At 40.0% G+C, this 24,404-nt stretch overlaps 1 protein-coding gene across 2 annotated transcripts in view; it reads right to left on the reverse strand.

Annotated features, from left to right (window-relative positions):
• Nucleotides 1-24,404, reverse strand: part of RELN (reelin) — a 295,992-nt gene that overhangs the window by 77,388 nt on the left and 194,200 nt on the right. For both annotated transcript variants that reach the window (XM_074869921.1, XM_074869920.1), the window contains exons 17-24: nt 24,193-24,259; nt 23,020-23,253; nt 22,274-22,435; nt 17,741-17,977; nt 11,782-11,974; nt 9,048-9,160; nt 2,956-3,093; nt 2,166-2,352 (exon numbers count right to left, since the gene is read on the reverse strand). In XM_074869921.1, coding sequence (XP_074726022.1) covers nt 2,166-2,352; nt 2,956-3,093; nt 9,048-9,160; nt 11,782-11,974; nt 17,741-17,977; nt 22,274-22,435; nt 23,020-23,253; nt 24,193-24,259 — 1,331 coding nt within the window. The remainder of the gene's footprint in view (nt 1-2,165; nt 2,353-2,955; nt 3,094-9,047; nt 9,161-11,781; nt 11,975-17,740; nt 17,978-22,273; nt 22,436-23,019; nt 23,254-24,192; nt 24,260-24,404) is intronic.

The raw sequence follows: 24,404 nt of genomic DNA on the forward strand, positions 1-24,404 counted from the left end.
TGTTACAGCCTGGGTCCATAGCTCATTTGTAGACTTTACCAAATAGGCCACATCACACTGCTAGACTAATACCTGGAAGCTGAATGCTTGTGTTTTTGAAACTTGGTTAGCCTGCACCACTGATGACAACTAAAACCTGTGAAGAATCCTTTGACCCTCAAAAAGCTCATTTAGAATACAGTCATACTGATTTGGTCTTCAATTATGCTTGCTGTTTTTGTTTATTTGGTGGTTTATCCCCAGCTGAGCAAAGCCCTCCTGGATGGTGCCATGAGAGTGATATGGGCTCAGTCTTGGGTGCAGCCCTGAGCTTCCTGGTGCAGCTTCACATGGCTAATATTGGCCAAGGTGACACTGATAATCTCTTGGTAGTTTGCTTTCACAGCTTCACTTGGAGACCCATGGGAATTTGAAATTATCAACATCAAATCAAACTGATGATGGATAATAAAGATGCAAAAACCCTTGCTTCCCCATGGGCAGGTGTGTCCCAGCTGGCTGAGGGCATCCAACGTACTGACCTGCAGTGGGTCAAGCTCTAGCTGTAAATCTATTCTAGGTGGGTTTTCATATCTACACCCCACAGCAGCTCTGCCTGCCAAAGAGTTAACCACAGAACCAGGTTAATTGAGAAAGGGCACAAGTGACATAAAACCTCAGAGGAATTGCAGGGGCTAATTGAAAGAGCTCTGTATTGCAAACACACCTACAATTGTTGTAAAACAGAAGATAGAGGGTCAGCAGAACAAAGCCAACATTAATTCTGGTACCAGTAATTGATTATGGCAGTAAACATTAGACATTCAAATAAAAAGTGGCTATTTCAGCAAATGAAAAGAAATAGAGCCTGTGAATATGAGCTCCCAAAACAATACAGAACTGTTAGGCAACTATAAAAATATTTTTTTATTATCCACCAGCATGGCCACTAGATGCCTTGAAAAAGATCTAACCAGAAATTAAATAAACCACCTTCTGTTGACGGCACACAGATTGCTACTACTCAAGAAATGAATGATAACCTAACCCTTAGAGATCAATAGAAAGAAGCCAAGAATTTCTAAATGAGTTTTTCACTCCTCCTTAGCAGAAATCAGAAGAAAGATCATAGCAGGTTAATTCTAATTTAGAAACTACTTTTGAGAAACTTGGCATAAGGAACTGAGCCAGAAGGAAAACATCTAACAGAGAAGACAATTATATTAAAAAATCCAATTATCACAATTAGCTAGTTATACTGATTGGTCTATTATGAAATTTCCAGTGCAGAGCTGCATTTCCAGGGGAGCTGGATGTGAGACTATGTAGGAGTGCTGAAAATTATTTGATGGGTTAGATTTTTGTAATGAGGTAAACAACACACAATTATACAGCGTTGCATATTGGGTTATTCTTCTGGGACTAATCTGGCTCTCATGACAGCAGTGGCAGTTTGATCAAACCTTTAAAAGAGAAGCACATAGCTGCATTTATACTCTTCCTTTCAATTATGAACAAACCAAAACCCAGTACTAGACCCGAGGAGCAACAATAAAAAATAAATCTGTGATTACAACCCATAATCTTACATCTGGTGATAAAGACCTCTTTTTATTTTAGTTATAATTGCTATTAATTAGCAGAATTCCCTATATCTCTTTCCTGCTCTATTATTTTTGTCTGTAAAGCATCCAAGTTATACAAAAGAGTATCCTCCTACAGGCTAACCACTTTCTAAAAGTCTGGAGGGTTTGTTTTTTCACTAGTTTTGGTCCTGTGACCTCAGATTACGCTGCTTGTCCCCTGGAAAGCCAACCTTTCTCCATCCCTCACCCAGAACAGTACAGAACAAACAAATGGGAGCTGCTGGATACTGATAAAGAATTGAGTCTTGAAACAGAAAATGCACAATTAAGACAGTATGAATGTACATACTTCCCAGCACACTGGCAATTTAGTTCCTTCCATTACATCTGTTTTTTCTTGAGTACATAATGCATGTGTCTTTTCCTATCTCTTTTGATTGCTTTGTTCTTTACCTGCAGAGCACAGCTGTGCTGTTTAATGCACTTCTTGTATTGTGTGCAGCTTTCTGCCACCTTTCTTTTCATTGCCATACAACCACATCATGCTCCGTTCAAACCCACAGTACGTGCCTTTCTCAGTCTCCCATCCCTCATTAGTACCTTGCTGAAGTAGAGTGAGGAGCCAGATGAGATGACCCCACAGCCTTCTTCAGGCTTGACGATCTCTCCCCCAATAATTTCCTGCCACTCTGTCTTCAGGCTGTCTGGGTTCTCAAAATCAGACATGATGGTCGAAGGAAGGGGATTTTCAGGCTGACATTCAGTACCCCGAAACCCTGAGTCACACCTGGAAGGAAGCGTAAATGTGACAAGCTTTTAAAGACTTTATTTGACACTGACCTTTTAAAATTAGATGTGAAATTACAAATCATTCTGGGATTGGAATTTTTGATCCTGGAAACAAACTAGAATAACTGATAATGGAAAAAAGTTATATCTTATTTATAAAAAAAACCCTGTGGGGTCCAGAATGTTTGAAGCTAGCAGGCAGTAGTCTGTGCCCTTGGTATTGCACCTGGTCTGACAGCAGTTGCCAAGCAGTGCTGAGCTGATCCCTGGTGTCCCTCTGACCCAGTGAAACAGCTCCAGCACTGAGCCGGTCCCTGGGGTCCTTGTGCAAAGGGCTGGAGGACCCACAAGGACACCTGCAGCAGGGCAGCCGTGTCACTGAAAGCTCTTTCAGTGCCTGGACCTGCCAAGGGTATGGATTCTTGACAGAGAGGTTGGCGCAACCAGCTGCTAATGTTGCTTGAATGGTCTAATCCCCCTTTTATTTTTTAATGTTTAACCTAAAAATAAGAACAACAGAAAAAAAAAAGTATGCAAAATAATAGGATACCCGAAGTATTAGAAGACCATTGGTTAAGAGGAACTGGCAAATGCTTTATACCTGCAAACGCCGTGGTCACACCAGCCGTGTCCGCTGCACATGTTGGGACACTGCTGTCCGATGTAGATGTTGTCTAAGGCCCATTCGTCTTGGGCTGTGTAGTAGCACTGACTCCATCGGAAACGTGTGGCACTGGACCTTAGAACCAATAACAATGCTTTCATTTGTGATTCTTTACAGAACCGTAGGAAAAAAGATAAAATTCAACTATAAAAAATAAAGTTGATATTACAGTCACATACCCAGCCTGAAAAGACTGGCACAACTGAAGACAGATTTTTGTAAATGAACTGTCTAGATGATGCTACCTGCTGCACAGGACTATATGATGGACTTTGCAGTCATTAATGACATTTCCAAGGAAGGCTGACATCTCCACCACCCTCAAAACCAAGGCTGGAAAAGCAAATGAATCACAAGAAGAGTAATTTTTGTTGATGTTGAGCCTTTCCAAGCTGCCCTGCCAACCTGTGCACATCCAACAGGTTGCAGGAGTTGGCTAGCAGCAGCTCCCAGCTGGTGGGCGCAGGGACCTTCTACCTAATGCCCATGCCAAAATGAGATTAAGAAAAATATATTGCATGTGAAGTGAAACAAAGATGGTAAATCATTCATCGTGATGGAGCAGAAGAGGCTGTGCTGGCTGTGTGATAGGTTTGGGAAAAAAAGGGGTGGTGGGGTCAGTGTGGGCACTGAGGCTGGGTCTGTGGAGCTGTGGAGGGGATGGACAGAGAAAGCGAGGCTGACTGCAGATAATTAAAAATCAGACTTTAAACTGGGACAAGCCTGGGCCTGGCCAAGGGCTGACTGGGCGGGCTGAGGATGAGAAGCAGGAGGTTCCTACAAGCAGGAGATTCTTTCCTAGCTTGTTTCTAAGCCATATAGCTATGTTACGATGGCATGGGATATAATGTTGTTAACCTAATTTAAGATAAAAAGCCCTTTCCTCACCTTCCCACCCCCCAAAATTTATCTAGAATAAGACATATTAAAATGAGTATTGTAAAGGTGGCTGAGCCACCTGCTTGAATGTATAGAAGTGAAAAATTGATAGAGGAGGCCCGTGCAGCTAAAATGGACAGTATGGCAGAGCAGTTAACCATCCAGTCACATACTAGAAGCATACAAACAGTAGTTTAGAACACACTTGGAGAAATTTTTAAAATACCAATTTTGAATTTCTTTAAAAACCAAGTGAAGCTGCCCAACCCTTCTTGTCTGTTTTAAGTGTCTGCTTGATATTGCAAATACTGTAAACATTTTTACAGCATGCAGAACTAATCTGTGGGGGCAGATCTGCCGATTAAATACTCCCTTGGGATATAATGTATTGATGGGCTACATTACAAGAGCAATGAATTATCCATTAAAACTGCACAATACCAGTAATCTGCACATGAAGGACTTCTTAAGCTTGCATAGACACAATGGACAGTCAATATTCACCACAATTATCTACTGTTAGTTTTGGAGTGCTCTGAAGCCAGCACATCCCCTTGGTTGTGCTTATGTTCACAACAGAGCATCAATGGCACCTCGGAGACCCCTGACAGAGACTGTGTGCTTTGGAAAGAGTGGTAATGACTGGTGTTAACTCTCGTGTGTGCTGAGGAAAATAAAAATACTGAAACCAAAGGAAGGTATTAGAGCAGGCAACCCCCGTGCCCGCCTGACCTCCCAGCACAATAAAATTGTGTCATGTTGTTTGCCCAGGTGACAGGAGGGAGAGCATCTTGGCTGGGCTCCTCCAGTTTTCCTCAGTGAAGCTGTGTGGGTAGAGGTGGTGTGTGTGACTGCAGCCCAGGGGTATTTACAGCAAACTGGGGGGGGATTTACAATCATACAGGGGCAATTTTGCCATCCTGCAGAAGTCTTGTGGTGTTCAACAAGTGGTGGTGACCCCTGAACACAGCTCCTGGTGCTGCCTGGTGTGGTGTCAATGGCATTTCCTCAGCCGCTTGCCGGCCACTGCCAGGTGCAAACACCCCTGCAGGGTGGCTGTGTGGGTGCCTCATGGCTGGTTTTGGGGCACCAGGCTCACACCTGCCCTACACAAAGGGTGAAGAGAGTCCACTCATGGGTAATACCAAAGTACACCGCTGTGCCCAGGGGCTGTTCCCAGGGCTGGGCCTGCACTGCAAGGCGCAGAGCTGATACCAGGGCCGACAGTCCATGCTGGGGCTCACGTGTGTTTCACCTGAACAAAATGTTTCCCTGGACAGGTTCATCACCCCGCTCCTGATGCAGGACACTGCCACCCAGCCAGGTACAGAGCACAGAGCCACACGCGGCCACGGCGGCTCCATCTTCCTCCACAGGTCTCAGATGCTGGCTGCACGTCAAGCTAACAGTGGCTTCAGCCCCGCTTGTTACTTAGAAGTTCCCCCAGATGAATGCAGCCATGGCAGGAGATTTGTTTCCCTTATTTCGGGGGAGGGAAGATAGGGAGAAGTCGCATTGCTGTCTGGAGATGAACATGCGGCTGAAACGGAGGTGTGTGCATCAGCTGGCTGACTGGGGACGGTCCCCTGGGAGCCACATCCTAGCAAGCAGGGGTTATTTTTAGCTGCAGACAAAGAGAGCTCTCCTCTGGGGACAGCTTTACTGCTGCAGGAATCCTGTGGCCTGCAAGCTGCAGCAAGGCGAGGGGCTGCCCTCGCCTTCCCACACAGCCAGGTGGTCATGGGGCACCCACCGAAAGCAGGCCCACTGTCACATGGCTGTGAGTTTTCACAGATTCAGATTCCTCTCTGGGCAAGGGATAATGAGTGTTAGGCTGAATTGCAATTGCGAAAGCAACACAGCTGAAAAGCTGGTCCTACTCAGTTTCTGAAAGCTCTCCAAGGCTGCTCTGCACCTCAAGGTAACAACAGCTTAAGAGGATTATGCTGTTAAAAATGGTAATCAACAATTTAAAATACCCATGTTAATTAAGAAAAGAGAATAAGAAGCTGAGTGTCAGCTGCATTCTCAGTGATGAAATACTGGTTTTCTGGACAGTCACCATTTGGACACCTATTCAAATGGGAAGTGCAGTATAGGGGAGTTATGAAAGCATTTTATTACAAGCAAAATAAACCTCCCTAGTTCCTCATATTTCTACTCAGTTTGGTTTGGGTGTTTTGTTTTGGGTTTTTTGATGCTACTGGAAGACAATCTGGCTTTCTGATGACATTATATCCAAATCAGGTTGATGTCAAATAAAAGTCACTGGTTTTGCATGACGTTTTACATAAGCACAAGGAAATCATGTCCCAAATGTATTGTGAGTGAAATGATGTTCTTTCTGTTATAAAAATTTTCAGATATGCGAGTTGAATAAAATCATTGTCTTCTCTCCTGATATTAAAAACCCTAATGATCTAATGCAAATTTGTAGCTGATAAAATTCTATTTGCTACCTTCTGAGTTACCATAATTACATTTACCCAATTATCCTGAAACTCTCATTCAGTCATTAGGTGTTGATTTGTTTATGAAGTCAGCAACTGACAGCTGCTTGTATCTCATTAAGGCCTGTTCATATGTAAATGCCTCCCATAAAACTGAAATTAATTTTCATCAGTGTTAGAAATGTTCAGTTCAAGTACAATACAATTTCAGCAACCAGGTGCATACATTTCATTTCTCCAATACAAGTCTCACTGTTGCAGCAGATTTCCTAACATCCCAAATTTTGGATAACACAGAGACCTTGTAAACTAATGCTTGCCAGATGCAGAACATCTACAGATGTACAGAAATACCAGCACGCCCAGAAAGTTTTACAAGAGAAATAGGTGCTGTTAAGAGCAACTTTCCAGCTGCATGAGCACAGTACCACAGCCTGATGCTACCTACACACCCAAGGTGCAAACCCTCAGCAAAGAGCTGTGCATGCAGGGGTAAAAGCTCTGGCCATCATAGCGTGGCTGCGCAGGGGTGTGAGGGCATGTCATGGGCCAGAGCAAGGCTAATGAGACTTCAAGCCCTGGTCCTGAGTCCTCGTTTAGGTGGTTTGTTTCCCTGAGCAGTAAGCACAGGGCAGGCTGTGTATTTGGCAGCTCTTGTTGTGTTGGGCTGAGCCAGAAGGAGGGTCCCAAGTGCCCCCTTCCCCTCACCCCAGTTTTGGGAAGGTGGAAGACCTGGCTCTTCCCTCTGCACTGTTCTTCCTGGCCATCACTAAGTTTTTGCCCGTGGGTGGTTGTTGCAACAGAGTGTGGGTGGGGAAGGGAGAGGAGAGGGAGGGAGGGCATCCTGAAGAAGAGCCCTACAGAGCATATTCTCTACCAGGCCCCTGGGATGATGGTCTCTGTGTGGCCAGGCTGGCAGAGGAGCTCTGCACATCAATTATTCACCAGTAATCCCCAGGTTTGTAAAGGCAGAAGCTTGCCCTCTGTTAGTAAAGTGCTTTAAAAATGCAAAAAAATCCCCTCCCAATCTCAACCCAAAGGAGTGACCGAGCCCTCGGTCTGCTCCTTGACAGTGAAAAAGAGGGGAAAAACAGGGAAAGTGGCTGAAATGCATCTGGTGTGCTGGATTGCTTTTGGTGGGGAACAAGCAGCCATCCTTCCTCTTCACCCCAGTTACGCCATTGCACAACACAGTCATACTGAAAATGTGTTTTATGAAGAGCAAAGTAATGTTCAGTGGTAATTTGTACCTTAATTACAAACAAAACTCTGCTAACAGACAGGAATCCCTTCAGATAAAAGATAGACTGTGAAATATTTATGATTTGTGCGCAGCATAAAACAGGAACCGGGCTATTATTTCATCATAATTTCTCCCCATAGTCTTCTAAATTAAAATGGAATTATTTGTTTCTGTCACCTCATATGCTGAGGAAAATTACTATATCCTGAAGAAAAAAAGGCCCACAACGTTGGTATTATCATCAACTATACAGTGTATAATAATAACTTTGAGTACGGTATATATCTTATAAATGAATTTAAAAATAACAGCCTACTTTAGAGTATAACCTACAAAATTGCAGATACTTTTTAAACTCCTAACTGCCTATGTGAGCCACAGATTTTACAGCTGGTGGCACATAAAGCATGTAAGATTTAGTACTTTATAATCTAACTGCAAAGCAGTTGTTCATAGATTTACTTGTGCCATTTGGTATTATCCGACCTGATATGTTCTAAAGATTCAATATTTGCCCCTGATGTTTTGCCTGGAAATAGGAAATTCTGAATATTGGCTGTGCAGTAAAAATGGCCAGTGTGTTGAAAGAAGATATCATTGTGGGGTGTTGATATAAATAGGTTGTGGTGAGGCCATGGAGAGTGCAGAAGAATGATGAAGGACAGGGAAATACAATGATAACTTAATCTGAGCATGCTCTCATTGCAATTGCTGTGATGGATTCAGGTCAGACATAAGCAAAGTGTAACTCTAATTGGAATAATTTAATTCTCAAATGAAGGAAGCCTTGAAGATTATTGAGATTTATGACAACTTTTTATTTGTATGTTATTATAAAGTTTTAAAAATAAATAATGGAGGAAATCAGCTGTTAAATAAATAAAAATGTTAGAGCAGGCAAAATAAGTTTGATTACAATAAGATGAATAGGGTAGGGCTTTCTGATAATTTTTGTTGCTGTTTCTTGCAGAAGAGAATGTTATTTTTGAAGATATGCTATAAAAAGAATCAAGAGGTAAAAAATTCCCAGAAATGAATCATTGTTTATACAAGGCTTTGCTCTGAAGATGTAAACAATAAGGAATGTGCAAAATAAAAATTAACAATCCAAATAAAGCCTTCCTCCAGTGGGGCATTTACAGACAAGTGCCACTATTTTTGAAAAGGTTTGAACTTTATTAGAAGAGTCACAGTATGCATTAAAAACAATCCTAAACAATAGTTTCTGGTGACTTCACCAATGTTTCACTCCCTAATTATGTAAGGAAGGCATTTTATGTTAAATACCTGCAACAGGGTCAATGCTGGTACCCTGGCACCCACTGGGTTGAATATGATCTACAGAATACTTGATCTTTGTCATAGCAATTTAAAAGTAGATTAACTATCTTCACCCACAACCCCCACCCACCCACCCCACCCCCCAAAAAAATTAAAAAGAAGAAATAAATGCTCACCAAGTCTTCTGTGGTAAAAGGACGGTGATTCTCCTCCACTGAGTAAATTCGCTGGAGTGGTAGATACTTGCTGATGTAAACTCCTGACAGCTCGGCATACTCGGAAGACATTCCTTGAAGTAAAACATTTCAAAACCAGATTTAATGTTGATAAACAATTAGAAACAGCAAGGGTTAAACATTCACAGAACCAGGAGCTTGCCTGGGTCCAGGTGTTGGAGTGGAAGACCCAGAAGCAGAAAAATCCTGGCATGATGTAGAGAAATTTCTCAGAAAACTAACAGTAGTACATTTAAGGATAGGAGAAAGCCACATGACTCATTTAAAGCGTTTAGCATTAATGACTAGTAATGGTTTGTCTTCCTCCATGAGAATGTCTAGCTCTTTTTTTTTACTATTCTCACCCCAGAATGTAGCGCTGTCTATGAAGTCTACAAGCCCACTACGGAATAAGTCTATGAAAGTGACTTCCAGACCATTCTCCCAGTCATTTTAGAGACCTACTTGAAAGCCCTTGCCTGGGGATGCTGGCTCCCCCCACTCCCTCCATCTGCAGTGGGGAGCAGCAGTAGGAACAGACAGAGCCACAACCATGGTCTACTGAAGTTGCCTTCAGAGGCCCTTACCATGCTCTGCAGCTGTAATACCTTTGACACCTACATTAAGTGGTGTAAACTCCCCCTTTCTGCTTCTATGATTCTTACTGCATTTAACTCAGATTAGTAGAGAGGCCTGTTCCTCAAATTTTCTTCTTTTCAGAAAATCTGATCATTATAATGTCTTTTTTATATTAAATATAAATGAAGTCCATTATCCAAGCCTCTTACTGTTTTCTAGACCTGCCTTCACAGGTTACTCCATTTTTCTGCGTTATTCCATTCATTTATTTATGTATTGCCAGAACAGAACTCGAAACTTCTGTGCTATGGTTTTGATGAGGTATTAATAAAGTGCTTCAATGTTATCACCAGCCTGTGTGTACCTTTTCTAGCTACCCATTCAGAGAGTCCCTTCTGCCACTACTGCCACAGCACAGGTCCTCCTGACCATCCCCACCTCTCCAAGAGTCTCTCATTGTTCGCTGCTGTGCTCATCCCCTGTGGGGTGTCAGGCAAGAGGGGGACCTTTGGGGCACACACCTGCCTATGCAAGTAGCCTACTTTGACTGCTCTGAAACTAATAATAAAGCACTGATTCTCTACAGTATTTGAAGCAATTAAGAATATTTATATAGTTAAATTATATAGTAATAGTTATATATTAAATATGAAGAAGGGCAGAATATATTATTTTACAGAAAAATTTATTGCTCAAATATCTTAGAGCACTAAATGGAGATCTGAGAGCTTATTCTGCTTTGGTTTTTTTCAGCACATTTTCTAAAGGCTTAGTTTCCTTCCCAGCAATTTTCAATCATTTTTCGTTGATTCATCTCCCCTAAAAGATCTTACAAAACAGGATCTGATCAGTGCTTGCAAAGCAAACAAAACTTTCAAACATTTTAATTAATTAGTGTTTTGTGTATTTGCCAGATTACATCCTTGAAATATACTACAAATAGCCTTCTCTATTACTCTTTTATCACAGCAACATGGGTGCTGTGAGAAATTTACTTGGCTGCAAGTTCTTTTCTCTGAACTCAGCTCCACTGAGAGAGGAAAGAAGCACTAAAATCTGAAGGCAACTGATCTTCCATTGATGGCAAGGACAAACCCCAAACACCAACCACTAGGAACTATTCTTGGACACCATGATGTTGCCTGGAAGGTATAAAAGACATGAACACCGTTTGAAATACAATTCCTCTGAATTCTGTTTAAGGTAAGGAAGCATTACTTGGATTTGCAGTTCAAAAATTCAGTTGTTGCCATTTCTCTACTCTGCCCACCAAAGTAAACATGGTGAAATACAACAGGGCAAAAGGTAACAGGACAATGCTTTCATTGCTCATAGAAGATGTGGGACTAAACGTTTAAATCTCTCCGTGAACCTACAGAGCAGGCAGTGAAAAGACACCAGGACAAGTTCCCTGACAGCCTCTGAACCTACTTAGAGGCAGCCAAAGGACCTTGGTTAGTTCACCCTGAGGCCAGGGAAAGTCCAGCTTGCCATCTAAGAGCGAAAACAAAAGCACAAATTATGGCCAAATGCACTATTCGCATTTGTGCTGAGACAGGGCTGAGCCACATGGGGAAATAGCAGCCAACACTGCTATTTGCACTTCTAGCAGAGACAGGGAAACAGCCGGTCATTATGGCCCTGGACTGTGTTTGAACCAGGGATGGGGGATGAAAGGCTCTACATTACAATCCCCTGAAGGCATACGCTTTCCATTTATGAAATGGCTGCGCACAAGGTCAGAAAGAATTTCTATCCATTTAAATTCCAGGAAACAGTAGATGCATTTTGCTTTGAAAAAGAAAGCAATAGCACAGGAAAGATCTCAGCCATTACTCTGTAGCTCTCTGTAACTGTGACCCAGTTCTTTTCTCAGCCTTGGTCCATCCCTGTCACAATTTTGTGTTTCAGGCTCTCAGATACCTTTCTTCCACATATCACGAAGAACAGTGGAAATACTTCTATTAGTTATTTTGACTGATTCCAACTGAGAATTTCTTTATAGAAAGGGGAATGAGGAAAACATCTTCCTTTGTTCAGTGCCACAGGTATATTTCAGATAATCTTTGTATAAGCAGAGCTTATGGAAGACAAAGGTCCTCTCTGCCAGCCTCACCTCCTGAACAAGATGCCACGTGAGGCCATGGTTGGTGGAGTAGTCCAGTTTCACCTGGTTGTCCATATGGGGAGTAAACGCCTGACCACAGCCCATCACCAAGTTGAACTGTATCATATATGAAGCTCCGATCTGCATAGATTGGGTCTCCACATAGCGCATGCTAGAAGCTAACTTCGAATCTCCTGTAAAACTGATAGATGTAAGGAAAGAATCAGGATCCATCCACAAAATAATTCAGAAGGGAACATTATGAATGGTTCTGGGTTAAAGACAGTGATGCTTCTTTCTTTGTTCTGCTGATTGGCACATGGGATGAGACCACACACAGGAGTATCTTTTTGTTGGTACTTCTGCAAATTACCAGGAAGACCTTGATGTATCCCAGAGTGGGAAACACTGAATTATTCTGTTAGTTCTTACTATATGCTCTTTGTATTAAGGATCAAGTTAGGATCAAGCAAAGGATAATGTACAGAAAAAACAACATAAAGAAAGTTCATTCCCCAGGAGTGTTCATTGCCTAAGGTCATATCACAGTAACAGCTGTAATTTCATTCAAACATTGGACAGTAAAGATACACTACATTTAGTTTAAAATATTCTTATTACATAGACTTTTCATTCCATTGATTTTCAAGTGATTCTATATGCAATGCATTCACTGACTTTTGACTGTGTTTCAGAATTAATATCACCTATCTTCAGCTTCTTTTCTGCAGGAAGTACTGATATAAGAGGTATATTATCCAGTGGGTTGGATAAGATAATTTTGTCAGTAGTAATGTTTGGAACACATGAAGCCTTATATACGATACAAGGTATCCAGTTATCACATATATGGTACACAATCTATAGTTTGAAATTACAAGTTTTTTTCAGTTTAAATGCAGGTTTTTCTTCTATGCACTATTCAAAAGGAAAAAAAAATTGAATGCAAGAGAGGTATAAGGACAAAGTAATAACAACTTAAACTTTCAATCCTGCACACTAGCCTTCAAAACAGAATGTTTTTAAGTAAGTTCAAATAGAATGAAAATTGCCTTCCTCTCCTTAGTTTGAGTTGTTTAGTTAGTGTCTTCAGAAGTACTCTGGTCCTTTCAGCTTCAACATTTTCTACAACTGTTCTTAAATGTAAAAAATTTAGGATAGGGATTGCATCTTTTTAAAGAAAATCACTGCAAATCATCATGCAAAAATAAAAATCTGCCTTCGGTACAGTGGTGATGAAGAGAATAATCTAGTTCAAGTTTGCCCTTATGGTAGAGTAAGTTACACTTTATCATCTTAAATAAGAAATCCTAATCTTTCAATACCATACAGTAAAAGATATTAACTTCTACCCCTGTAAAATTCAAGGTCATGACAAAGTCAGTGTAAGGACTAGGAATACAAGTCAGCACTACTTAACACTCTTTTAAACTAATTCACTGACCCATACTGTTTTCTACAGTGTCCTTTCCACAGAGAGCAGTTATGCCATAAATGTCAGCATCCTACCTTAAAGCTTTGAAAGAAATTACTGAAAACTGACATTAGTTTTGTCATTATCAAATTCCTGTTACTTGGCACCAGCTAAGATCCAGGCTTCTTTTTACTCTCTGACCTTGCACTGTGTGACTTCATTTCCTAAAGAATGATACAACTTATGGCACCATATGAAACTACCCAGTCTACATCGATCAGCACCACAAACCAGCTGTGGATGGACATTCCCTCCACTTCTGGGGAGCTGCCATGGACAACTGGACCAGAAGGCAGTAAGTTGCCTTGGAAAACTGTATGTCAACTGTTTGCTCTTTCAGTCAGGGTTGTCAGTGTTTTTCTTCTCACTGAAAAGGATAATTTTAAGTTGAGCAGAGGATACAATGTACACTTATCAGTGGCTTCATTGTTAGAACTGAATGCATCTCAGAAGAATTTGTTTGGATAATGCCTGAATTTATTTTTCTTTCAAACTTTATCTTGCACTTTTCAAAATGATAAAAACCTGCAAATTTAAAAGTTAAAGCTGACTTGGTCTGACAGTTTTAATTTCCACAATGCCGCTCGAAATTTCACGGCTGATGTGGGAAATTAAAGTTTTACTGAAGTCCTCTTGGGAAATCTGTGCCAGTACAACCAGCCTCTTCAGGTATCAGTCATCCATGTGCAGTGTAATCAGCTGAAAGTTATACGTAGCAATGCTTTGGAAAATTATTTGGCATTGCACACATAAACCTGGGCACAATATATTACAGTTACCTAAAGCTCATCTGAACAAAGATGTTGAAACTAAACAGTTTCATGAACATCTGCCCAGAAGCTGTCTTCCCCAAAGTGATGGAAGACAAGTGAATGACTGGTTCTCAGCATAGGTGCAAAGAATTAAATGTTTCATTTTGTCTTTGTCTCCACAAAAATTCCCTCTATTCAATATTGCTGGTGTAAAACTAGAAAAAGAAATCTTAAACTCTAATCTTTTTTACTGGTGGCATTCAGGTCATGATTAAAACATTTCAAGTTTAGTATTTATTTTCATTTAATAACTTAGCCACTGGATATTGTACACAGTACATTAAGTAAGCATTATTTTAAAGTCAAAACAGCTCTTTAAAATGGATATTAAAGAAATGTGACAAAGGAAGCTAGTGATGAGATGAAGACAATCTGTGATGCTCCATAAGAAGCTCTTTTAAGGGGAGGAAATCACATTATAGGTTCACAAAGTCCTTTATCATCCACAAATTGCCTCCAGCTGAACAACGGTAGCATTAAAGGTGGGGGCTCCACCTTACTTGCCACTTCTTTGCTTTCCAACTCTCCCGTGTATGTGGTTAGGGGTATGCTCTTCTGCTGGAATACCAAATGTTTTCTTTGTTCTGGGAGTTATGCATCTGGAATACGTTTCCAGATTTTACAAAAGACAGAGGAATGTCCCTGGCATAACAATAATTAACTAAAAAATCTTCAGAAATGAGAATGCAGAGGCTATATTTTTGTATAGATATGTAGCTGTGAGTTGGTTTCTAGTGCGTATATAATTAGACCTGCGGAGGCGCAGGAACACAATACCCATAGGTGCCCTCAGAACAATTGCTCTCCCTCCAAGCACTGCCAACTAATTGGTACTTCTGGGAATGATATCACAGCCAATGTCAGCCAATCTGTGCTGCTCCAAATTGCTCTGGGATCCCCAGAGTTACTGTGTTTTCAAGGCCGGTACTTTCAGGAATACTGAAAAGCCACACGGATGCAGCTGGTTTTGTAAAGCTGCATTGACCAAGAATATTAATGTGGTGGCCAAACACCCACGCCAGCCCCAGCTTTGCTCCCATCAAAGGCAGAAGACATTTATGTCTTTTTACGTCACACCGTACCTACTTTGCTAAGTAATTCCTGAATGTATTAATATATTTTAATTAAGTCGATTACCTGAAAAACACTTTCTGCATGTTACAGAGTAATAATTAATCTAAAAGACAAAACATTTTATAAGCACAGGTAAACTATCAAGCTGACGTAGGGCAATGGTATTACGTTGCTCCATAGGACAGTTCATTATGAGCTAGATTTACAGTCTTCCCACAGGCTGTTCCAGGGACAGTGGGACACTCTATTGTCTGTTACATTGAGTTAAATCATAATGTTGTAATCTGATTGAAGACAGTTTATTTATATAACGCTATTTTATTTGTGTCCAGATGAATATTTAAAAAAAAAAAAAAAAAGAGTAAGTGTTAGCATCCTTATCAATACTTAAATGCATTTCAGCAAGTGTCTGTAAATAGTCTGTAACACTCCAGAGGCATTTGGGTCAAAACCTTGCCTGCGTATGATGATTTTGGAGAAGTGATGAATTAACGTACATCATCAAACATTTCATTTTAAAAGTGTTCTGGAGTCCTTTCAGTATACTCAATACACTTGCAGTAATAAAGTCTAAGAACCAATCTGAAACCAAATGATGATTAGAATCAAATAAAGTGACTGTTCCAGGTGTATATATTATGAAACACTCAAAAATCACCTTTGCTCAAAACATATGTATATAAACAAACCCCTCTTCTCTAAATGGAGCCCGATATTGAATAGAAAAACCTCCTTCTTCAACAAAAATAAGAATTCCCCTCCTCAGTTTTCCCCAATTTTAAGGATAAATATTTCAGATTTATAGATTCTGAGGCAGAAACAGAGGCCTAATAGAGAATTAGAGGCAATTCAGTGAAAATGGGCCTGGGGATGACACCCTGTAAAATGATTTATAGCATATTTACCATAGTTCTACTAATGAAAAAGCAGTTGTCAGTCTTTTCTCAAGAGGATAGTGTCAGTGCTACTGCAAACTCTGCTTACAGGAAGTCATGAGTTAGAAAATGAGAACCAAATGGACTCACAGCTGGGAAAAGCCAACAATAATTAATTTAACTAGCAGCCATTTGTACAGATTTTGTGTAAGTTTAAAAATTTCCCTTGAGAGAAACAAGGTCAGTGGAGGATAGAGTTCATGTCTTCCAGTGATAATGAAAGATACTTATACATAAATAGTAAGGAAATATTGCAAAGGCTTTGATTCTTTGTTTGATGCATGAAAAGTTCAACATTTCCACTATGACTGAGCACTACAAATCCTAGCCAATATATGGGATGGAGAATTTAGCCTGGCGTTTATTATTTTGATTCAGATTTAGAGTCATAGGATGAAAACAGAGGAACCGCTGCTATTTTAAATAACCTACCCCCTTCCCCACGATAAACTGGTCTTATAACAACAGAGGGAAAACAATGTCATTAAAGGGCTTTCATTCCAACTCTTTGATGAAGAAGATGCAAACAGTTTGAGCCCTAACATGTTGTTTCATTTTAATGAGCAGCGAGTACCTTTCTTGTCCTTATTAAAGTGGTTAATGGTGCTTCTACTGCCTCATTATCACCGGTAGAACACATTCAGTGTTGTTCCTACTGCTAAGCCAACTCCTTTTAGTTTGACAGATGATCAGAAAGTCAAATCAGATTGTTCAGAGATACTTGTTAATAAAATTCCAACAGTGTTTCTCTGAGTGTCCATGGGGACTCTAAAATTATTTATATTTTCTTGAGATTTTCTATAATTACTGTGATTGTACTTTCTCCAAATATATATATCTATGCCAATTAAAGCTATACTGGGTTTCTATGTTGCTCAGACTAGCATGAAACTGTTATTTGGTTTTAATCAAAACATAGAGATTAAATTGAACTTCCCTTGTATTAATTCCAAATGGTACACTTATGTACTCCAGAATTTAATTTTTGTGAAGCAGGTTAACATTTTACTGAAAAAGCTTATTTTTACACAGTCTGAACAGAATTTTCTTTTTCTTTTTTTTCACTTCTTTTTCTTTTCTTGCCTTTTTTTTGCTTCGAGGCAGGTGATGTTTTCTTGCTTTTGTTTTAAATACACCACACATTTTAGGCATAATTGCAATATGTCACAATGCTGATCACAGTGTAAATGACTAAATGGATATTATATCAGACAAAATAACTACAAATGACTAAGGTCATTCTACCAACATTCTGCTGCCTTTCCTTTTATGGAGTGTAATCTAATGTCTATGTAAACAGATTTGAGCACCATTTACTAAATATTCAGAGTCTGTATTAAAAGATTATTTCATAACCCATATTAACCTGACTGGATTTCAAGTTAAGATTATGAAAAATTTCTAAATTGTTTCTATTAAGATATTCTTTAAATATTTTGTGGGGAAAGAATGCTACATTCACGGTTCCATCAAGCACAAATTTCTGTGCAATGGGGTGTAAAAATGTACTGCTAATTGCAATTAGATTAGCAACTGTATTTTTGTACATAATGTGAGGATGAGACACAATCATTCTGAATAGCTGCCAGAAAGACTCATTTGTACTTGGTTCTTAGCAGGATGAATAGACAAAGAAAACAAAAGTAGAGCAGAAATGAATATGTGTTTCTCACCAAAGAGTCCAGTCGTGTCCACAGTAGGGCTGAACGTTCCCCAGGTAGAATCCCAGAGACTGTGTGACTTCAACTAGGTTGGTGAAGTCCAGACTGATGCTGTTGAAAAGCACGGAGGTCATGATGATTTCATCGATTGCCCACACATCTTCTCCTTGAGAAGAGTGATATGGTTGCCACCATCTGAACTGAATGCCAATTTGTCTTGCATCTTCAGGCAGCTCCACTGAAATTATTCTGGAAAACAAAACAAAATTATTTTTGAAAGCTTTGCTGTTTGTAATAATTCCATGGGGATGTATTTTATGGTTATTTTTTCTTAATGACCCTAAAAATCAGGCGTTAAATTCAGCCCATAAATACCTTAGCATCTACTGGTATAGCTTCTAGCAGTGACAGGGACAGGGCAATCGTTAGTTGTCTTGGTAGTCAACGTATTTCTTGAAAGACAGCCATGTGCAAAAGCCAGAAAAAAGAGTTTCCACCAATTTTGTAAATTTTGCTGCTACTCTGGAGCTCTCTGTAAATTTAAAGGTGCTCTTCTTGCCAGAAGAAACCTGAATGCCCTCTATTTGAAGGCCAGGAGCTTAGACTGGCAAAGGGATGATCAGCTGACAAGGACTTACGAATTCCAGCTCCATTTTCTCAGACTCAGTGGATTTTATGCTGATCTGAAGACATGCATCTTCTTAACATCTGTGCTTGTTTCTGCAGAGCACAGACATCATGCCTATGTTGCTCTTGTCCTAGAAGAACACACCCCTATAAATTGTGACACGCAAGTGAAAAAGGTTCATCTTGTCAGACAGTGTGATTATGTGTAGTCTTTCATGGCAGACACTTTTCTTCTGTAGTTACAAAGAGATGCAACTGAGGGTGAGTCCCAGGTGCTTCTCTTGGTATACAAGGTCACCTGTTTTGTCATGGCAGCTATGTCAACAAACTTATAACCGACAAACTGCAAAGAAAATTAAGAATATCTAATTTCCAGAAGCAATTATCATACACGGCAGCAGGGAGCATGCATTAATTGCCAGAGCAACAACACTTTCCTGAAAGCTCCATAAATCACCAGGACCATGGTGCCCCATGCAATGCATGTGAGCTATGAAACAGACTGGCAACAGGGACGTATGTCTCCACTGGTGTACAATTACTTGCTGGCAAAAGGGTTTTCGTCAAGCTCATTGTGTAGCTGATATTTTTCTTTCTCTCTTAGAGGAAATGTGGATAAAATGACAAATCAGGTAAAATGGAAACATCATTTCACACTTTAGCACTAATTTTTTTCCAGATTTAAGGCTTTCTAAACTGCCTGTTATAATGTTTTGTTCTGTGCATATGAAACAGTCCCGTGCCTGCAGCGCTCTTAGTGCAAAACCACACTCTTAAAAATGACTTGCTGAACTGTCCTTGTAAAGAGTAAATTTGTAATACTGTTGTTTAATATCACATTGATTTTAAAGAAGAATACAGTAATCCATTAGCAAGAAGAAAATCAAACAGCTTGGCTAAACAGGTGGGAAGCACTTTAAAATTCCTGGCTGGCATTTCTAGGAGCTGCTTTCTGCCAGTTGTAGGCTGGAGAGAGCAGTGTCAAGGGACAGCCAGAGGTGATGGTGGTCGTGTCCCCGTGGCATGGGACCAGCAGTGCACACGCTTTATGTATGGCAGATACATTTCTTTTGCCGCTCAAATACACATGCTTGAATGACTTAATATCCTTTTAAGAGAAAGACCAAGACCCGCTACTCTCTGGCATGTGATTAAACTATAAGGAATTTCTTTCCACCAAGGGTTCCCTAATAAGCAGTAACTCTATGACTTTTTGGGTCATTTTTTGAAGGCACAAATGACACAAAATCTCTACTGATGCTAAAAGCAACTGATGATTTTGTCTTCCATTGTTCAGTAGGGTGAACCTGAGGAAAGCTGCCACCCCGGCTAAGAGGAGCACTATATCCAGCGTACACCATGAAGCACTTGGCACTTGTGTGATCTAATGCTCTGTTATAATCCTGGGTGTATTTCTCTGCTGGTAGCTGTCTCTGATGCCTGCATCTTCCCTTTCACTCTTAACTCTCATAAGCTCACCCACATGGACACTAATTCTCACTGACAGTAATTTACAGAAAATCCTAAATCATGACATACACCACTGATACACCTATCGGATGTTAAAATATTTAACACATGTTAAAATAAATTTATCATCCCAGGGGATTAAGCAAACACAGTTCAAAAACGTTGGTGTAAATGACTGTATATGGCACATACGTTAGTATGCAGAGCCTGACTACATCTCCAGTTATAACAGCTTCTCCTGTCTGACTTCGATTTGTTGGAGATAGATGGAGAGGGAGGGTGATTCTTGCTAATGACTTTTCTGCTGCAGAGAAGAAAAGTGTTCCTACTAACATTACCAGCTACCATTAGATTTCTTAAAAACCAGCTGGGAGACCTTTGCTCTGATCTCATTCTTTCAAGCTATGCGCATACCTAATATTGAAAACCCACTGCTGTTCTGCTCAGAAGAAAAATGCAGCTGTCAAATGTTAGCAGATTAAACGCACCTTTTCTGCAGAACATTAAATGTGTAATTATTTTTTGTATGACTGAAGATTAATTAAATTTCTGGATACAGATTGATTGCCAAACTTTGCAGCAGTCCATCTATGTTACCAAAAATGCTGATAATTTCAGACAACATAACATGAGAAGGTGTTCATGTTCTTCATCATAATTATTGCCAGCATTATATTCAGGTTTGTATGTCTGTCATTTTTCTATCTACCCAGAGCAGATAGATATCCCATGGCAAAACCTTTCTAACCTGTGTATGTTGTGCTTAGCTCTTTGCCCTGTCAGAACAACAGAAATTGTGTTTCATACTTAATCTGAAAAAGAAAAAAAAGTCTTTGGCACCAATATAATTTACTACATTTATATCTTAAACTTCAGTAAAATCAGTCACCGGAATGTGCATTTTCCTTTTTGTTATAAAAATTTCATAGTACTATATATTAAAAAGCTTTAGGGAAATAGAATTCCTACAGCTGTAATCTTGAATCTAAGAATTAGAAACAGGGCCATATAAAATATATATGTGACTATAATAAAGGACGGGAAAGGAAATTTTGAAGAAGGTTTATGAGTGTTCCAGTTTTTAGGATCTTTCCTTTGGAAACATTTAAAACTTCAGAAATTGAAGTCCACATGCAGTATACTTCTACCAAATACAGTAATTCCTCTCAGATTTTTGAGTATTTCTTATAGCTCCCAGGAAATGTATTTAACATTACAAGTTTTTTCCATTAGACTATTCCTAATCACATTTTGTATATTGTATGTCTTGTACTGAGTTTTAACAGGATGAGGAGATCTTTTTTTTTTTTAATGCGCTGATCTGAGCTCAATAAATATAAATAATGAAAGTTAAATACAGTTAAAGGGACTTGCAGACTATCTACAGTCCCACCCCTGGGGTTGACTCAGGCATTACCCTGGAACTGGGTGGAGGAGTAGAGAAGAGGATGCAGGGCAATACCCAGCGCAAAGCCACCCTTAGGTAGGAATGGACCCACTGGGATGGGACAAACGATGTCACCGTCGGGTCTGCCTCTTATGTGCCCCCTTGCAGAGCATCTCCTTTCATTGGGATTTATTGGCTCTGCTGCAGCACCCTGTGGAGGTGGATGCTTCCAGGTTTGAGTGGGTTTGCACAGAGCCAGCCCATATTGTTCTGGGCTTGTGGTACAGGTGTGCTCATGGAGACTCCTGATTTTGCATTGCTTTATTGGAATCAGTGGATGGTCTTACAAGTGTAACAGTAAAGAATACCTTCTTCTCTAAATACATCAGATAGATACATTTCTTTCTAGTCTGATGCCAAACATAGGTGCTGCTAGACAAGATGAGCTCTTTGTTCAGCTTCTTCAAGATTTGTACAATTCCCAGGCACAGTTACCAGAAGGTCCTCCCAGGACAGCAAGTCCAACCAACAGGCACAGGCACAAAGTCATGTAATCCCCTTCATAATGGGAGCAGGTGCAATTTCCCTGCTGACCTGGAGAGACCCTCATGGTCAGATTTTATCTCAGCTGTCCTGCACTGCCTGAAAACTCCTAATCCCAGAGGATGGTGTAGTGAAGGTATCCATGGCTTCAAAGCTACAAATAATTTATGTTAATTTTTCCTTACAAGTGGCTGATTCCATGGGAAGGGACATGTCCCTGTTTCCCATGAGTCCATTTCTACCCCTCATCCTGCACTGCCTCAGCTTGTTCTGTTACATAACTTGAGACTTGAATGCCGTTAAACCCATGTGTTCATTTTTATAGAAGCAGGCAAAAATGGGAAGTGCCCAAAACAGCTGCAAAATTTTAATCAAAAGTGGTAATTTTCAGTGTGCAGTAAAAGATCTCCACTCCCATACCATGTGGGTAGCTGTACTTACTCTCTGCATTACAGTGACTACCACCACCAGCATTAACTGCACGTAGATAATGCTCCTCCTAATATTTATGTATATACCTTGGCTCGTGGTAGTTGAGATAAGAATAGTGTTCCAGTAGTTTCCAGGTAATCCCGTTGTCGTAGGAGTAGTGCAGCAACACTCCTTCCCCAGGCTGGTCGGGTGCTTTGCAGGTACTCAGCACTGACTTGCTGCCCAGGCGTAGTGTGAACTGCAGAAACCTGGATCAGAATTACACAAATATTTATAGGGTACCATTTGCATAGTGTTTTGGGGTTTTTTTCCTAACCAGGTTGTTTTCAGATCTTCTCAATCTAGACAAATTTTGATAAATATCAGTTACGGGGTTTTGTACGTGTGATTTGTTTTTACTGTCAAGTAATGCAATGTGGCACATATAGTTAAAAAATGCCAATCATTACAGCATTTAATTATTTATTAGGCACTGAAAGGGAGGGAGAGATAGTGAATGGATCTAATCAGCTGCCACAAGCTGTCAAATAAACACAACCTTATAAATAATTAATTAGCACTTGGCTTTGACACTCAGGTTTGATATTAACATTTCATATTTTCCATCTGAGATCTACAATAACTTCCCTCCAGTCTGTTTTGGGCTCTGTTCACAAAGCAGGAGGAAAAAAGGCAAGGCTATGAACTCATCATTAAAATATGCAACTAGGAGTTTTTAAAAAACTTTTCTTCCTGCTAAAACACAATTGGCTTAATAATACACAAGGTTGTAGCTGAAACGGGGGGGTTTCCCCAATTTCTTTGCCTCATATTAGTAATCTTTCCTTCTCACCTGGACTGGGAGCTGTCAAGGAATGAGGTGATAAGCTGGCGTCTCCCATCCTTGTTGAAGACCAGGGCCTTGCCGCTGGCTAGGACCCCACAGCCAAAGCTGACCTCAGCCCCCCGGATGGAGTAAAAATTGTGGTAGGAGGAGAGGCGGGAGCTGGCAAAGCTCTCTGAGATGAACATGGGGAAGGTCTGTGACGCCATCTCACACGCCGGCCCTGAAAAGCCAGGGTCGCACCTGCAGATGAGAAAGATTGAACAGTGTAATTAATGGCCCATCTTCTCCTGTGGTTGGTTGACAAACCAACACAGTGGTGGCAGCTGTTCATGCACTGAAGATGGCTACAAAGTCCCTTTCAAAACTGAGGACCAAGAACCTCTTTAAACTTTATTTAGGTATTGCATTGCCAATGACTTTCTTTTAGCTAGTACTTATTTTTCCAATTTAAAAAAATCATAGTTGTGAACACCCCACCAATCTACACATAACACACAATACAGAAATATTTTTATTCATTTTTGGAGCAGAAATACTGCCAACATAATTTACAGTTGTTCGATATGTAAAATGATTAATTTACTTTTATCTGTAGCATGTCAGATTTGATTACAAGAAACTGAGTAACAGAACAGAATGCCCTGTGGATCACACTCTTGATTATACCTAAAAATAATTACAGCAATATTTTGGATGTGCTTACTGCTTTTGAGTAAGTACCTTTTTAGGCTGGAACCCTTTCCAGAAAAAAGTGGAGTGTTGGCCTTCTGTACTTGAGGTCTATTAGGCTATGGGATATAAGAACTATGAAAATTGTGATTCTTTCCTAAAATTTAATATAAAAGTGATACAGTCCCAAATCACCTTCCTATAAATGCATATAAATGCGTATAAAGCATTCATCACTGACATTTCAGTGTGCCCTGTAGCACACTTTAAGGTGAACTGGAACTTAGATTCTCTCCCAAAAGAAGGTTATAAAAAAATACTAAATATGCTGCTGTTTAGAAAGATTGATCTTTAGCTCGCCAATGAACTTTATGCATTCTGGGGTCTATGCTAGTTTTATATTTAGTCATCTCAAAAAGGAAGGGCTGAAATGAAAATCATTTCAACTTTCAGATCATAAGTGAACTGTGTGATAAAAATTGAGCACAAGTACTGAATTATAACTCTTACTTGCAGCCATTTCTAGTACACTGTCCTCGCCCTGAGCAGAATTTGAGGCAAGATGGACCAATATAAACTGCAGAGAAAAAAAAAATCATTTAAATGAAGGATTATGTTATGTGATAAACAGAATATAACAAATACAAGAAAGTACACAGACCTGATCATACAATTATTGTATTTATCTTAATCCCACTAGCTGCAAGAGGTCTACAAAAGGA

The sequence above is a fragment of the Strix uralensis genome, chromosome 5 (assembly GCF_047716275.1).
Source record: "Strix uralensis isolate ZFMK-TIS-50842 chromosome 5, bStrUra1, whole genome shotgun sequence".
Taxonomy (NCBI): domain Eukaryota; kingdom Metazoa; phylum Chordata; class Aves; order Strigiformes; family Strigidae; genus Strix; species Strix uralensis.